The sequence below is a fragment of the Ptiloglossa arizonensis genome, chromosome 9 (genome assembly GCF_051014685.1).
Source record: "Ptiloglossa arizonensis isolate GNS036 chromosome 9, iyPtiAriz1_principal, whole genome shotgun sequence".
NCBI classification, from domain to species: domain Eukaryota; kingdom Metazoa; phylum Arthropoda; class Insecta; order Hymenoptera; family Colletidae; genus Ptiloglossa; species Ptiloglossa arizonensis.
Window position 1 is genome coordinate 9,690,150 of NC_135056.1, and position 17,563 is coordinate 9,707,712.

Sequence of the window (17,563 nt, forward strand, 5' to 3'; positions counted from 1 at the left end):
TTATGTGTAACTTTTGAATTACGAGAAACCTCGTGCCTATTCCTTTAACCTATTGATCGTCAAGTGTCCAATATCACAAATTCACTTTCCAAATAAACTGACTTATTAAGACTACACTTGTAATAATTATTTAAACTAGTGATAACAATTTTCATACCGTAATATCATCAATTAGAGTACACTTGTCGATCAAGAATTATCAAATGTTAAAATAACAACATTTTATACTGCGCAAAATTTTATTATATATAGAATATTTCTAATATCCATAGTGTCTAATTAGATAGGTATTAATCTACCATTACTATTATAATTGAATTTAACACATTGCAATAGCAATACTAAGAAGCACTTCTATTAATTCACAGCACTCTTATTGCAATGTTGGAAGGAACCATCTCTAACAATAAATATTCCTACAAATTAGTAACACTGCGGTAATAATATTAACAAATAATAATTGGAAAATTTTCTCTGAAACGAGACAGATTAATAGGTGAAAATCTTACCACGAAAAAATAACAATACATTGTTCAAAACTGTTAGGGTTTCACGCAAATGCGTAGTTTACAAAAATGAACTCGATGCACAAAATGAAAGCACTCTTTTTGATGCAAATAATATCGAATATTTAACTTGCGCAGCATGTCGGAGCTTTTAAAGTGAATTGAATACCTTACCGGCCGATAAAGATGTCCGCGAATAGGTAGCCCTCTAATTAGTTTGTTTGAACAACAAAATTGATTTCTCGGCAGTATGATTATACAATAACGCACCTTCTTTCACAGATTGAACATAAACGGGGTTATCGCCGGAGACTTTCATCCCGTATCCAGCCTCGTCCTTGTAGACGACGAGGGTGGCGACGGGTGCTGGTTCGACGGTTCCACCCCCGGCGGCGCCCCCGCCGCCACCGACGCTGCGTCGCAACGCCGCCGTTCCATTCATCCCTTCTTCGATCTCCGCCTGGCCTCCCCTCACCTCTGCCCCGGCTGCAGCACGACTGTATGACCTGTAAACGAAATAAAATCAACATCAACGATACAGGTATCGAGGACCCACAATATTATTTGTAATTAATCAAACAATCCTGTGTATCATGACAAATCAGAAGTATATTTTTTATTGGTAATTTATTTATCGTTTTCTATCTTTGGTGGTACACAACTTACACTTCAAGCTATAGCTACGGAGTGAAAAAGGGTATTGCTTTTCCAATTGCGGGGAAGCACTCGAATAATAATACAATTCTGTGGTCTACTTTCAATCAGAACCCTTCAAGTACTCGAAATAGTCAAGTAGCTTAAAACTCATTCTTGTACGAGTAATACAGGAAGAATAGCGTATTGACGATATTTTAAACGAATAATTGATTATTCGAGTGAAGCTACTTGAATTTTTTCGAAGTATTCGGACACTTAGTCAGATTCACTTTTTTCAATTTTCTTAACAACCATAATTCCAATATTTATAACAAGTATGCTTGTCATTGTATTAATGTCTGACAAATGGTTATTAAAAGTAATAAAATATTGTAATTTTGTAGTAAGCAATTGATAGGTTTAAAAATCCATAGTAATAAAAATAAAGTTATTAAATTACGAGGAACCTTTACAAATGAAGGGAAGTTAGTCTTTCTTAGAGTCAAATAATTATTTTGTTTTCAGCGTAACGAAACATTTTAGTGTAACTGATTTAAATAAAATTTCATTCTTTTGTGAATACAATATTGCGACATTTTTGCGCGGAAAGAAATAAAAGAAATAATATATAGCTATAGAACTTTCGAAGATCATTGAATATACTAACCCAATCATATTTGTGAAAGACAAAAAATTTTGGTAAGTTATTAAATAGTATGATACAGAAATATGTTTAATAGAAATTAATACAAAATGTTATAATCCTCTTGCGTGAGGTAAAATATTAAATCAAATAGTCCTATGGAATACTTAAAAGTACAAACTTGTATTTTGCACATTGTTTTACAAGACTATTTATATGCACTGGAAACGTATCGAACCTATATTCTAAAATCATTTATATGAGTATAAATGATCATTTAGTTTCGAAGACATGATAGAATAAAGATAACAAAAACAGAATATTAGTATATTCTGTTTTTCTACAAACATAATTATTAATATAAATGCATAGTTATTAAAATAATTATGTATTACATAGTAAAATGTAATAGAATAATTACAATTACTAAATACGTAGTTATTAAAATAAACATGTAATTGCAAAACTTTCAAGATGTAAAATTGCATACTTTGAAATCAATTAATAGCCAGAATTCTATGTTTATCTATTGAAGTATCTGGTACCCGTTTAGAAAAAAAATAGGATTTAGCTTTATATAAAATTCGATGTCTTCCGAGATTCTTGCGATTTCATAATGAATCGGCAAGTGTAAATATTTGGAATTTAACTGAATAAAGGAAGCATAGATAAGTCATTGAAAAGTCAACTTAACGGGAAAAGCGATAAGATCCGCAACCTACATTTTCTAATCAAAATTCGAAATACCTCCTCGAGTTAAATCTATCTCTTTGCTATTACTTCGAATAGTGATAATAAAATAGTATCTAAATCAATTATACGATAAAGTTGTCGATATTCACCCTTAACTAGCAGTTTGTCGAATTTTAAGTTTGCGTGCTATGGTAAGAGGCGAAAGCCACTTTCCAATTCACAGCATTTGTAATTATCGAGATAGTTATCAGCCACAAGTTATTCTAAATCGAAGGAACTTTATGGTGAACTATTGAAACTAAATACGAGAAATTAGAAACGCTTACGTTAAATGTACTGCCTCAAGTAATAAGAGAATTACCCATTAAGATATTTTCATTTTTCGGGTATTGAATATTTTAAGGCTCAAACAATAAGTTATATATTCAATGGAAATATTATTATATCAAATTAAACAAAATTTATTTACATTCACGAAGTTTGGCTACCAAACCGTGTTCCTTTTATTGTTTCAAACAATATCTTGTATTGAAACATTTTTTACGTCAAATATGTTTTGTAATCTAATTACTTTGTACACTATATTTTTAAAACTCTACGGTATACAACATAATGTTAGTTTTCTCTTAGCAGAGTCATTCAATAAATCTAGCCTACTCTTTTTTATATTTTATAACATTTTGCATACCTTATTTAAACTAAATTTAGACAAGCTTCATAAATTGATGAATAAATATGTTATTGAAATATTATTAAATTATGACTAAATGTTATTTAGTTATATAAGTAACAATAATTATATCTGTTTCTAGCAAATACATGTGTAAAGTTATTATTAAGAGTTCTTTAATAAAGACTTTCTTCGAACCTATAATCTAATCTTTGAATTAAGATCAGTCTTATTTTTTTTATAGAAATTATTTATAATTATCTGATATCTTGTAATATTATTTTACTTCAAAGATCCGATTAAATTAAAATGATAACGTATGTAAACTGACTTCTCTGTGAAAGATAATTTCATACAATATTTCAGGTATGCTTATTCATCAATTAACAAAGCAAACAATAAATTGTTTACTCTTCTAATGAAATTTTTGAGGAAGTTGAAAGTTTTGAACTCAATTTTCGGTTTACGGTTGAGAAAATGATCCTGGTTAAAATAATTGTTATGCTTTAAAGTACAATTACTTCTTAATTAATTCAGGATGTTTGATCATTCACTGTGTACGAAGCTAATAAATAATAATGTCCCCTAAATAGAGGGATTGTCTCTGTCGTTTGCTGTTTACGTTCGTAAGCTCATAATCGCGTAGAATATATGTACATTGGTGTTTAATTATTATTTATTGCTACATCATCCAATATTTTAAAGGAGTACATATATTATATGCTACTTTAGAGGTATTATTTGTCGTTACACAAAAAATGAAAATAATTCTTTGCTTTAAATAGCCCAATTACTAAAATAGGACGAAATAAGCAAAGGAAAAACTTTTCAGTTTGATAATATTACTATTTATTAAGATCTTGTTCGTCATTAGTAGATCTTTACAGAAAATAATTATTTGTCGTTTTATATTCATAACAATTATATCATATTATGCAATAGTGTGTTCAAACCAAAACAAAAGAGACAAATAGGATATTGGTTTTTTTTTTTGAACATTTATATCGTTTATTGTATTTTTGAAAATTTAATATCTTTTTTTTTTTTTAATATAATTTTACTAATAAATGTATAACTAATTTAACAATAAAACGTGTACGTAAATAGAACACTGTATATTTCCCCAAAAATTGTTAATGTCTTAATATTTTTAAAGAAACTACTTATATTCATAACTTATTAATAAAAAACAAAAATTATTATATAACCTGTTAATATTATATAATATTAACCGTGTACATTATTTTCGTAGAAAATAATAATCGATTCTATGAATTAGATGTTTCTGATGAATTGCATTTGTAACACGAATGCTCAATACTCAATAGTCAATATTTAATATTCAATAAATGTATGTATTTAGTGCATTTGAACTAATTTGAGCAAATCGTTGAAAGGCTTAAAGAAATTACATCTCGATAAATAAAAACTCATTGGAACTTCAACGAGATGTGATTAGTCAGAGTTAACAGTTTACATTCGACATAACATACTTCTTCGAGTATAAGCTTATACATCTCGACGTTTATCATACTCCTGTCGTTGCAATTAGGAGTATTTTTTTCTTTTTTATTAAATTTTTATCGATCTATTTGTATGTAAAAAATTTCCACTGATATTAAAACATAATCGATAGTATATTAGTTATTCTTGGAATAGCACAAGACTGGTTTACTAGATGCATATTTAACCCTTATCTGACTAAAAGTATTTTAAGAACATATCCGACTGAATACAAGTAAAACATAATTATGTTCAATACTTCTACTCTTCTATAGAAAGCATTTCATATCTTTCATACAGAACGTCTATTTATTTAATATATAATAATATATAATATATATATAATATATATATATATATAATTTATATAATATATAATTAATTAATTCTTAAAATAAATATTTCTCACCTCTCTTTATCACTGGCAACGCGATATTGTACTATTTGCTAATATTAATTAATAGTTGTAAAAAAAATTTCCAATCTTTCAATTACGAGATAAAAATTTTACAATTCTATAACTTTTCTTCAATTAACAGGATAAAACTACAACCAATTAATTTTTAATGACCTAGATAGAAAATTGCTTTTTTTGCCATCAAAATTATTCTCATTTGCTATTTACCAATTTAATTTAGTTAATTGTAAATGTCGATTCTTATTAATTCTTAGTATATTAAACAATGCGTGATATTAACTATTCGAAGAATACTCAACGTGAAAATTTCTTTATGCACTAGAACGGTGAAACGTTATTTAGAATTATACGATAATTAATTCTGTATAAATGGTACACTGTAACATCAATGCACTGAAAGGAGTTAATGCACTCGATGTAAAACACTCAGATCCCCAGTTTCATCAAGGACGAGCAAATTTACACGCAATTAAATTTCTTTTATGAAAATGTTGTTCTAAACATTTAAATATAATCATTAATGGATTTTTGGATTTACATCTAAGATACCATGTAGTCCGAAACACGATTATTCTTATTCTAAGAATTGAACTTTTTAAAAGTTGCATTACAAATTCGCTTTGAAAATATATTTCTTTTTGTTGAAAAAACATAAAGAGTAGCATAATAGTATACGAGAAGTAATTATTTACAGCTTCGTAACAGTCGAATGTAGTTGTTACAGTTTTTAAATCTATGCATATCCCTGCAATTTTCACACGAAAATAATATTTCACAAGTTTTAAGAAACAATGTCAATTAAATCGATGAAGAAACGAAAAATCTTCCATTACACATATGTTCCGCAACCAAAATATTGTTAGTTATTGTTTAAAATTCGAATGGAATGCTTTGATCATTGATTATTTCTAAATAACTTCACATAATTCTAACGTGGTAGAAATAAAGGAATTTCGATTTTGTTTAAGATATGTAAAAAGATACGGAAAGATTGGTATAAGTTTGGTTAGTATTTTAGTCGTAACTTCAATATCACATTCGTGATTTACATGCTTCGAGTAAGGCGTGAGTCGAATGCTCTCACGGCGAATTTTAAACGAATCGTAAAACAGTAATGATATTCCGATTAATTTTCTTAGTTGTTATTGCATTAAAAAGATATCGGGATCGTCCATTTATCGCGTTATTCTTTCGCAATAAATACGTTGTGACCAATAAACAGGTACCACAAATAATAAGTCTTTATCTTATGAACAACGAAAATGGTATATAAAAATATAATGAAAAGCTGATTATTGTTGAGCAAATGTATTAAAATAATTTACTTTCATTAGGATATTTTAATAAATATTTAAGTTTTTATCATTTTAATTAATATTTCATAATATTTGCAGAACACTAAACATATTGTTAACAAAGAAAAATACTATTCTTGAGCAACGTATAAATTGTTTTCAGAGCTATAAAAACCCAGATTTAAAACTATAGTATGAATTAATAACAAATAATACTAAATCTTTTAATAATCTTTAACTATACTCAAATTATATGTAAATAACTACTTCAATAATAACATTATAATTTTAACGATTATTTACCTTAACAAGTAGTTTGTAAAAAAACAATGGTTTTAAGACAAATCAGATTAAGATGGAGTATCTTCCATCTAATAGCGTATTTTGATTAAATTTCATTACCAATATTGTTACCATGCTTGGTTCATTCGATATTATCCTTTAACCGCACGATTTTTTGCGTTAAATATTGTAAACAAAGAAATTGTTAATAAAAGTAAGAATTATTTTAAACTGATGTTACAAAGCAAGACCTCGGTTCAATTATTCGACATGTCTTGCCGACGACTATTACAGAACATGCGATTAGAAACTGTCCAATTCTAAGAAAATGTAAAACAGTATGTGACAGCAACCAAAATTCAAAGAATATGTCAGAGAGAAACTAAGAAACCGTACATGACATCACGTTAATCGATATAACAGGTTAATAGGTCAGTCGGTTCTCATGTATTGTAAGCACGAAGAAACAAAAAAAAGACAATTGAAAAAAGAGAAAATACACGGATATAAGGTTTCAAGAATGACTCGCGAATAGGCGTACCAAAGAAGATAGAGTAAATACATACCTTTCATTTAATTTATTTCGTAGTGGAACGAATCTTGTGTGAAACACTAGAGACGGAGTAGAAGCGCAACAAAGCGAGATATCACTTCACCTTGGCACTATATTCCACGAGAATTATATCACAATTGTCATAACAAAAGAACACATATGAACATGGCTGGTGACGGGTAATTATTCTGCCTCTAGCACTTTCACGGCACATTTTGATGTCTCCTGATAATACATGATAAGGGAACTATACGGTAAAAAAGAAAGACCTTCTCTGTATTAGTTATGCAAACATGCGTGCACCATACGCGGATACGAAGGCACTGATTAATTTTTTTAAAAAGGCACATTCGATCAAACGAAAATACACTACTAACAAGTGTCAGCCATCTTGTATTGGAGCGAAGCACAACCCAACGTCCCATAGTGCATCACGACGGCTGCAGGAGTTAGTACCAAGTTTACACTGGCGAGATTTTAGAGGAGAACGAAGCACATGTGATTGGCAAATGATTCAAAGAGATTTTTCTTATTGGTTAAAGTTTTATTAGTGAATTTTCTTCCATGTTGTGTAAATTCTTTTCAAATACACTCAAGCAGAGTTAAGTAAAATTTAAAATACTGTTCTAAATCATTTGAGTATGAACGTTTAGGTAAATTTATATTCAGTAACATTTCAAATATAACATGAAAACATAAGAAATGAAATAATTTCATTTGAATAATGCCTAAATAAAATAAAAATATTTGTTCTTGTTTTTATTATCGAATAAAATTAAAATAATTATTAGTAATGTAGAAACTGTAAATAAATAATTGTACAAGTTAAATTTAAAAACAAAATTTATACATTTAAACTATATAAATTAATTTTTCGTTCATATTTTGTAATGTAATATAGGAAGCATAAATTATGGGAAGTAAATTAATTATTTAAACAACACTGTTTTAGAAGTAATTTAAACATTATACAATTTCCATGTTTATATGAAAAGTAAAATAAAGTATAAAATATCACAGGACATATTAACTTAATTTTATTAATTTTAAATACATGTATTATTGAAATATTGTTATAAAATAGTAGTTTAATTTTATTAATCTTTTCATTCCATCATATATAAATGAAATTATTTTTAGTATGCTGTTAGCATATATATTAATTTACATTTTCGTGCATATTGTTACATTTTTTGAATTTATACTGATATAAAAATTATATGAAATTAATCAAAGAAACTATGTAAAATTACAATGAATATTAGGCTACTTAATAAAAATAGATTTGATGCAATACATTTTGAACTACTTAAAAAAGGATAAAAAAAATCATATGGCAAAGTGAGATCTAAATTAGGACCTCCTACAAAGTAATATTTGGACGGTTTCGACACATCGTGGAATGTAACAAAACTAACAATATCTACTTTAAGTATGTTTGTACAATTTTCAGTCAAACACTTTGACCACGATATATTAGATTCATTAGAAAAATTAATACCTATTCCTAGTATGTTATGATTATTCAAAGTCTCAGGTTTTGTTAAAGCAGAATACAAAATATTTAAATGTACTGAGGTTATTAATCCTAAACATAGTAAATGGTCATTGATTAATTTTCCTGTCACAATATTCTGAGGTACTCTATCAAGTAAAATTTGTGCCCAATCAGCTATATCATTTTTTGTAAAATTACCTGACTTTGAAACGTAAATATTATATTGATCAGTTTGAGTGACATTAAACAAAGAATCTTTTATCAAGAAATGCATAGTCCGATTCTGTAATTCTATACAGGATGAAGTATTAAAGTTATTAATAGATAAAGATACAGAACATCTTAATTTAATATTTTCTCCAAAGGTAACAATATACCTATTTATTTTGTCACATTCACCACTTTTTCTAGCTATAGGCAATGTTAAAAAACTATCAGTTTTATTAAAAATAATAGTTTTCATGTTATTAGTCTTATTTATTTTTAAAGTTCCAATGACTAGTGGCTTTCCGAAAATATAGCCAGGATTACCGCTAAGAGAAAAGCTTTTTTCTTTATCTAGTCCAACCCATTCATAAACTACTTCAAACTGTTGATAAAAACTTCGAGAAACATTACCTATATTAAAATATACATTAATGTTGTTAATTCCCATGGAACCATTGTGAACAATCAAATATTTTACACCTATTACAATATTGTAACATGTTCCATTCAAGCAAGATCCTGATATAGTAGTATTATTACATGCTTGCCAAGAATGCTTACAATAGTAACTAATTAATGTTAAACATATATTCCTCGGACAAATCTGTAAATGAAATATTTAAATGTTACGATTTTTTAGAATACAAAAAATAATATTGTTTTTTAATGCTTTGAAGAAAATCTTCTACATTGACTACAATACCACTATTTTCTATGTACCTGATCAGAAATCTCCATAAAGATTTCAGTTAAGAAATGAGGAGAAGTAACAACAGTAAAATTATTAAATGCCATTGGAAAAAGGAACTTATTTGTATTAATTAACTCAGTTTGCAAACATTGTTCTTTCCATTCATGAAGATATTTTAAGGTTTTCTTGAATGTACACAATTCAGTAAACCCAGACTGAAGCAATTCTATATTGTAGCATAATAAAATATTTTTTAAAACAAATTTTAATATTAATAATAATAGCATTATATACATAATAATATATACCAAAAGGTTGAATATAATTGTTATGTATTCTCCATACAATGTCACCATCTAGATAAAGACTAGAAGTGGTGTATTCAGGTATATGTAATTGGTTTTCCCACTTCCACTTGAATCTGTTGGACTTCATTCCTTCCCTTAAATCTTTTTGAGTTTTTATATCCTATATGAAATGAAACATGTATAATATAATTCATTAATTATTATTGCATAAATTCAGTGGAGGTCACCGGTGACTAGAACATACATATAACTGGTACTAGACTTTATTTTTTATATTCAGACTGAAAACTTAGAATGCTGTACAATAAATAAACTGTAATACTTATGAAATTTTGAATGACACTAATATTATTACAAATATTGCATAATAATTGGTACACTATTAAAGCATTGAATATTAATAATTTTTACATAATGATTTAAACAAATATCAAAAGAAACTCTAAGAAACTGCTGCTGTATTTGCTGTGAATGTATCAGTATGTAAAAATTACTTGATACTTAACATATTAATACATAACATTTTAAAATCTTACCAAATCATTGTTATCACTGTATGTAGGTGGAAGATTGTCATACAAAATACAAAAAAGATTGCTTGCCAATTTTTCAAGTATAAATGGAGTATTATTTCTTTCTATAAAATTTCTATTGTAACAGTAACGTTTATCATATAATTCTGCCTGATAATTTTCACAATGTGAAAAAACTGTTAAATGGAAATCATTACAATCTTTGTCACAACAGCAATTGATATCACAAGATGATGTCTGTTATAAAAAAAAACATAAATGAAATTAATAATATACAATTTTTTAACCCCTTATGGCACAGCATGTCATTATTTTGACCCTACACCATTCAACAAAAATGTAGTGTATATTTGAACATATTAAATAACAATTTCATCAATATTCCCATACTTTCTGCTAATATTTTTTTGTGCTTAGAAAAAATTCTTGCAACAAGGGGTTAAATTAAACTTAAATATTCAAAAACATATAAACTCACAGTTAAATCACATTCGCATACATCAGATTGTATTTTATGTATAGTGTGATTTCTTGTTCCATTATTGTACTGAATTTTATGAGGTATTTGCATAGTTGATATTGTTTCAATCTTAGTAATTTCTGTTGAGTATGTAGAATTACTAGTATTGATACTACTTGAATTATGAATACTTTCAGTTGTAGTACTTAATGATTCTTCTAATGCTTCTTTTTCTATTAGTTCATCACATTCTGTTTCATTCATACATATAAATATCTCCTCAATTTTTTTTGCAAATATTAATTCATTACACATCAAATAAAAAAATATTAATACAAATTTTCTTGCAAACATTTTGTTAATTTTGAAAAAATGTTGTTTAAATATTTCTACTCAATGTTCATTGATAATAATGTTATCATAATGTGTGTTCACATATGACATCCATATTTTTCAAAATTCCGAGCCAATATATGCAATTTAATTTGAATTGTACCCATACTTTGTGTAAGTAACTCAAACCTATCCAAAGAGTTGATTAAAACACTTGGTGATTTTAATTGTAAGGTTATTCCCAAAAATCTATCTTTGAGTCTATCTTTCCAGTTACCTAAATAAAAAATTATATAAAAATATAAAAGTATAGAATAATTTTTTAACAAATATTCAACTTACCAATTGGTTTCCAAGTGTAACAATCTACAGAATGAAATCCAGGGGATAAAGGAACATTACAAACACCATAAGATGTAAATAATATTCTGTCATGAGTATCCCTACAAAATACTTGCAATAAAAGTTTTGGTGAATTTTGAAGAGTTTGTGTTGTGTAATGTAAATCTATCGGATGGTCCCAAATTGGTTCATTAGTATATGGATCACAACTTTCTTGTGTTTGTCCTTCTTCATAACCATTTAAAACTTTCCAACCATTGCCTATAACACAAACATTTGCGGCGTGATAAATAAATAATTTATTATTAATACAATGATAAATAATTATACTACCGGCATGAAAACTCCACTTGCATAGAAGTCGTTGTTGTTTAAAATCTTTTGCAGACGAAATTTGACCGATTATATGCAATTCTGCCATTCCATAAAAACATATTGTGCTCTGTGTTGATTGTAAATATGTAAAGTGCAAAGTTTTATATTCAAGTTTTATGATTATATTTTGTGATAATAATGATCACCGATCTACGATTTTTACAGTAAAGAGCATGACATTATTTTTAATTGTTGAGCTTTTAGAATGTAATCACTGTAAATTGTAAATTACTTTCATCAAATTAGATATTGACCTAAATATAAATATTTAAAAGGATCCACTAAAAATCAACCAAAATTTTAATTCAAATATCGTTATATTTTTAAAAAATAGATGACATTCTTTAACTTACAAATGCTTTAGATACGCTCATTAACAATGGAGTTTGATCTCTTTTTTAGTACGCCCCCTTGTGAAATTTTAATCCAATTATGCGTTCTAAATTCAATAATGTTTTTAATATTATTCTTCTTTTCAGTGTTATCTTATAATGTTTGAATATCCTTAGCCTTAACAGTTTTATTTACAATTTATAAAATTTATTAACAACTTAAAAGGTGATACACTTTTTCCACTTGCTTTGTACTTCTTACAGATTTACATGTTTTTAATAACTCTTCCTAGATTGGCTATTGATCATATGAATATTATAAATATATATTTAAAAAATTGTTATAAAAAGTGTTTTAATAATTGATATTTTTCTTCACCTATCGATTTAATAAATCGAACCGACTCGAATTGAATCGAATGGTATATATATAAATACATCACAGGTTATGTTGCTTATGTGACATTTGACAGCTACTGTTATTTTATTTGGGTGAAAATTTATTTTCCCACTGTATTTGTCACGTATTATTTGTAGTCCAAATGGAAGCTAAACCAAAAGGTGAACATTTGTTAGCATTAAAAGGTAACGAAAATAATTTCTTTATAATCTTAAATTTATTTTAAAAACTACATATTCTGTTTATTTTAATTCAAATGGTAATAACACAGATGACATTAATAATTATACTTTAATACATTGTTTTTAGTGATGAGATTAACACGACCTACTCTTGCAAATCCAGTAGTTGTTACTTGTGATTCAACAGATCTTCCTGGTAATACATTAAATAATGAACTTAAAAATGATTGTACTGCTTTGCAAGGAATGGAAACTCTTGCAGTAGGACAGTTTATGGTGTTACCACAATGTTTTGGGTATATATATGTATATACATATATTTACATAGTAATCAATGTTATTAAAAATAAATTTTTAATTTATTGATGTTTTAAAACATAGTTTGGTTAAACCATGAACGTACATACTCTACTTATTTGTAATATTAGTAAATCACAGTAGAACAATAATTACTTAACACACTCAAATTTAATTTTTAATTTTCATGGAAAATAATTCAATGTTAAAGTTGTACATATATATTTTCAGGAACATTTATTTAGGTGAAATATTTTCGAGCTATCTTTGTGTACATAATGGCAGTAATCAGTTAGTCAAAAACGTTACTGTTAAAGTAAGTAATATGTGTAATATTTCATCTACAAAATAAATCTTATTTAAATTTTAATTAATTTAGTAATTAAATTATATTATTAACCCTTCCAACTCAAAGGGTTGGAACAAAATTAATGTGCATCAATATAATCCATTATGTGCAGTTATCAGATCTATTTTGTATGTTTTGCCTTAAATATACAAATTGTTGACTTTATATTAACATTATTTTATTGCAATATTTTAACATTTTGCCTGATAATTCTTTATGTTCTATACATATATTTTCTTATTTTATTTTTTTAAGTATAAAGGTATAAAAGAAAACAATCTTTTTTTTGTAATGTCTCTGCTATTTTTTAAACTCGCTCAGTTGCAAAGTGATTTGTTTATTTTTAGTTGGAATAAGAGTACTATACAAAGACCAAAATGCTAACAGTTTCAATTTAATTTCTCTTTGTTCATCAATCAGTTTCAGATTGTGTTACATAAGCCGCGTGTAGAAACATACAGTGTACATCTGTTGAGTTAGAAGGATTAATTTAAAAAATATTAATTGATAATAAATAATATAAGTATATTATAATAATGTTATATAATAATCATACATACATATATATATATATATATATATATATATATATATATATGAATTGATGAATTGCTCTTAACACTATTTTATACTATAGGCAGATTTACAAACAAGTACTCAAATTATTTCTCTTTCTGGTAATAGTGGAGGAATGAAAGATTTAGCACCTGATGGTACACTTGGTGAAGTAATACATCATGAAGTAAAAGAAATAGGCGCTCACATGTAAGAATACATGATTAAAAAAAATTTCAGCATATAATTAAGAAGTAAATGATCAATGCAAATGTATTTCAGACTAGTTTGTGAAGTAACTTATACACCTTCAAATTTAGGTGCAACTCCACAATTCATTAGAAAATATTATAAACTTGAAGTAGTAAAACCATTAGATGTGAAAACAAAGTTTTATAATGCAGAGGTAACACTTTTGTGATAATAATTTTTGCACAATAACAAACCTTTATCACCTGCAACATATATTTATTCAATTATTTGATACAAAAATTTAATGAAAACATTTTTTTAAAGTCAGGTGAAGTATATCTTGAAGCACAAATACAAAATCTTACAACAGGTCCAATATGTTTAGAAAAAATTTCACTTGAATCATCTCATTTATTTAGTGGTGAGTTTGCTACATGTTATTGCTTTAACTAATCTAATTGAAGAGTTTTTGTAGAAAATAATCTAATAAGTGCCAAAAATTACATTTTTTAGAAGGACTTGTATACAAAATCTGATTAATTTTTATTGTTATATGTGACTAAGACTACAATAATCCAAATATGTTACAAAATGTGCTATTTTTTGTGTTAATAATATATTAATTCATGGAAAAGAAAATTGTATTTGTAGAAAAACCTATATGCACCATATCTTAGCTATAGAAAAAGCTAAATCTGCCAGCACTGTAAGTGCAAACCCTGTTAGTTCACAAATTATTTATAATACCAGAATATAGAAAATACAGAAAACTAAGAATATATTTTCTTAATATGTTCTTTTATTTCCCAGTAGAATATATCATATACTATAAGCAGTAGACAAGAAACAATAATAATTGAATAACACTTGTCTCTGCATTTACATTATTTTACATTACTAGTACTTATTTATAAAATAAAATTGTATTTATATTAAATATTACAGTACTTCCATTGGCACATAGAACATTTAACAAAAAAGAAAAACAACATTTTTCAATCTTGGCATTTACATTAACTTCTAAGTACAAAGAGTCTTTAATTGTATGTTTCCATAATGCATATTTTAACTTCTACAGTATCAACACTAAACACAAATGAAAAGGGAGAATCTATTTATGGATCAGTAAATGTATTAGATACTGATTGTAGCAGACAATATTTATATTGTTTGAAACCACAATTGACATTACTAAAAGATCCAAAAATGATGCACAATGCAACAAATATTGGAAAATTAGATATTGTTTGGAGAAGTAATTTAGGAGAAAGGGGAAGGTTACAGACAAGTCAATTACAAAGGATGGTATGTTATATTAATTAATCAATTAATTTATTAATTGATTTGTAATTGATAAGTCCTTTGATATCTCATGTATGTTTTAATTCTTTAGGCACCTGAATATGGTGATCTAAGAGTTACTATAAAAGAGATTCCTCTAAAAGTTCATCTTGAAAAATCAGTTAACTTTAATTGTCATATAATAAATACATCGTAAGTGTTTAATGTATACAAAAAAATGAAAAAGATAAAAATATAATGATTAACAGTCCATTTTGAAAATTGTTCATAATAACGTTTTACAAACGATTATATGGTTTCTGTTTTTATTAGTGAAAGAAGTATGGATTTGATGTTAAGTTTGGAATCAAGTAGCTCTGTAGCATGGTGTGGAATATCCAATACAAAGATAGGAACATTAAAATCTGGAGCATCAATAGATATTCCTTTATGCCTGATTGCATTACATAGTGGTATTATTGTAAGTATTATTATATAAACATTACTGAAATATTAATATAGTATTCGACATTATAATGTTATAGATCATTTCTGGATTGAAGTTGGAGGATACATTTTTGAAGAGGACTTACGACTATGATGATTTAGCCCAAATATTTGTTAATCAGATAGACTAGTCAAAAATTTAATAAATTAATAAAACTATGATTATTAACTTCTATTACTTTTAAAAATTTACCAAATGTAGTTATAACTATATTGAAGCGTTTTAATATGGAAATAAGTAAATTGACTGAAATATTTTTTTACAAAATAAGTATTTTTTTATTAAAAATATGAATCTATTGTGGACATTTTTTCAGTTTCACTTACTACTCCTACAGCACATGCAAGTAGACTTTGAATATCTTGAGGTTCATTCCCACCAAAAATGTAACCATTAGCCTTGTCCACTGCATTTTTTACTTGTAGTAACAATGCTTGATTAGAAATATCCAATGGTACAAAACTAACAAGACTATAATCTTCTATCAGAGATACAAAAGCTGCATTTAGTTTCTTATACCTAAAATTTATTTACAACTTAGAATTCATTAAAAGTTATCAAATTAGAAATATTACAACAATTTTGTATGAAACTATTCAATGAAAAAACTTACTTTGACGTAAATGGATCTTCATCAAGTTTATCCAATAAATATTTTAAATCGAGTACTTCTGTATAAAAATCTACATTAAAATCTAGACGATGACTAAATTTTTTCATTTCATCAAATTTTGTCATAACATTAACATGAGGTAAACCAAGTTTTAACATGGTTGTTGTGCAAAGAATTAAAGATGATAAATATTTACCTATAACCCAGAACATTAGTCCCAAACATTATTAAATATACACATAAATTTATCTATAAACACAAAATAAATGTAATTACCAGCATCGCTACAATGGTGAGAATCTATAAGATGTACGCTGCATAGTCTTACTAAATTTTGTTCTAATTTTTCAGCAATTACACTGATTGATGTGTGATGTGTATACAATTCAACCTGTTAATAAAAACTAAATTGTAGTTCAAAAAGGTATAAAGTTTTGTAGTGTAATATTTGTATATATCTACTTGTCCTGGGCAGTCAAAAATTAAATAGTAATCCTTTAAATTTAAAACTTTTGCAATTAGCCATTTTATGTTAGCTTCTAAAAATTCCATACAATAAACTAAAGCTCCATTTGGGCCAAGTCCATAATGCAACATTACTTCTTCATGTTTTATTAATTCAGATATATCTACAGTTGGTTTATACTCCATGTTTTCATTTGCAGGATCTAAAAATATAAAAATTATAAAATAACTATGGCGATTTTATAATTTATAGCTAGCAATGTTAAGTTTTATTATTATTGATTATTTAAATACTGTTAGTTTTTACCAATATTAATGACAGCTACTTTTCTACCAAGCTTCTCTAAAAACTTAGACATAACATGACAATATGTAGTTTTTCCACTTCCGGGTGGACCAATAACCAATTGACCAAATATTAAACTCATATTTATATTGTTATT

At 26.7% G+C, this 17,563-nt stretch overlaps 4 protein-coding genes across 6 annotated transcripts in view; 1 reads left to right on the forward strand and 3 right to left on the reverse strand.

The window, feature by feature from the left end:
* Rhogef2 (Rho guanine nucleotide exchange factor 2) overlaps positions 1-7,623 on the reverse strand; it is a 44,440-nt gene extending 36,817 nt beyond the window's left edge. Inside the window, exons 1-2 of one of the 2 annotated variants that reach the window (XM_076319976.1) lie at positions 7,213-7,623; positions 777-1,012 (exon numbers count right to left, since the gene is read on the reverse strand). In XM_076319976.1, coding sequence (XP_076176091.1) covers positions 777-948 — 172 coding nt within the window. In that variant the 5' untranslated portion in view covers positions 949-1,012; positions 7,213-7,623. The remainder of the gene's footprint in view (positions 1-776; positions 1,013-7,212) is intronic. The other variant, XM_076319977.1, reaches the window with a different exon arrangement.
* A 672-nt stretch (positions 7,624-8,295) lies between these two features.
* On the reverse strand, positions 8,296-12,513 carry LOC143151647 (tectonic-3). Its single transcript, XM_076320996.1, has 9 exons — positions 12,300-12,513; positions 11,905-12,160; positions 11,572-11,832; positions 11,333-11,506; positions 10,915-11,285; positions 10,440-10,673; positions 9,904-10,063; positions 9,625-9,821; positions 8,296-9,508 (listed from the first exon to the last, which is right to left on the reverse strand). Exons 2-9 carry the CDS (start codon positions 11,990-11,992, stop codon positions 8,426-8,428), a joined length of 2,568 nt encoding a protein of 855 aa, XP_076177111.1. The 5' UTR covers positions 11,993-12,160; positions 12,300-12,513; the 3' UTR covers positions 8,296-8,425.
* A 39-nt stretch (positions 12,514-12,552) lies between these two features.
* On the forward strand, positions 12,553-16,203 carry LOC143151280 (trafficking protein particle complex subunit 13). Its single transcript, XM_076320257.1, has 10 exons — positions 12,553-12,863; positions 12,988-13,156; positions 13,389-13,473; positions 14,144-14,271; positions 14,344-14,467; positions 14,578-14,674; positions 15,332-15,558; positions 15,647-15,747; positions 15,868-16,015; positions 16,080-16,203. The coding sequence occupies exons 1-10, from the start codon at positions 12,821-12,823 to the stop codon at positions 16,170-16,172; spliced, it is 1,215 nt and encodes a 404-aa protein (XP_076176372.1). The 5' UTR covers positions 12,553-12,820; the 3' UTR covers positions 16,173-16,203.
* LOC143151281 (GPN-loop GTPase 2) lies at positions 15,250-17,563 on the reverse strand. Of its 2 annotated transcripts, none has more exons than XM_076320260.1 (5): positions 17,428-17,563; positions 17,118-17,323; positions 16,932-17,046; positions 16,656-16,713; positions 15,250-16,561 (listed from the first exon to the last, which is right to left on the reverse strand). In XM_076320260.1, the coding sequence occupies exons 1-5, from the start codon at positions 17,546-17,548 to the stop codon at positions 16,324-16,326; spliced, it is 738 nt and encodes a 245-aa protein (XP_076176375.1). In that variant the 5' UTR covers positions 17,549-17,563; the 3' UTR covers positions 15,250-16,323. The 2 variants fall into 2 exon arrangements, with proteins under 2 accessions (XP_076176375.1, XP_076176373.1); XM_076320258.1 differs by having other exon boundaries at positions 15,264-16,561; positions 16,656-16,851.

Coding starts and splice junctions, on each gene's coding strand:
- LOC143151280 (XM_076320257.1), top strand. CDS start 12,821: ATGGAAGCTAAACCAAAAGGTGAACATTTGTTAGCATTAAAAG. Junction 13,157..13,388: donor GTGTTACCACAATGTTTTGG/GTATATATATGT, acceptor ATATATTTTCAG/GAACATTTATTTAGGTGAAA. Junction 14,468..14,577: donor CAAAGTTTTATAATGCAGAG/GTAACACTTTTG, acceptor ATTTTTTTAAAG/TCAGGTGAAGTATATCTTGA.
- LOC143151281 (XM_076320258.1), bottom strand. CDS start 17,548: ATGAGTTTAATATTTGGTCAATTGGTTATTGGTCCACCCGGAAGTGGA. Junction 17,047..17,117: donor TTTTTGACTGCCCAGGACAA/GTAGATATATAC, acceptor TTTTATTAACAG/GTTGAATTGTATACACATCA. Junction 16,562..16,655: donor GAAGATCCATTTACGTCAAA/GTAAGTTTTTTC, acceptor AATAAATTTTAG/GTATAAGAAACTAAATGCAG.
- LOC143151647 (XM_076320996.1), bottom strand. CDS start 11,992: ATGGCAGAATTGCATATAATCGGTCAAATTTCGTCTGCAAAAGATTTT. Junction 10,674..10,914: donor TATGCGAATGTGATTTAACT/GTGAGTTTATAT, acceptor TTTTTATAACAG/ACATCATCTTGTGATATCAA. Junction 9,822..9,903: donor CAATTATATTCAACCTTTTG/GTATATATTATT, acceptor GCTACAATATAG/AATTGCTTCAGTCTGGGTTT.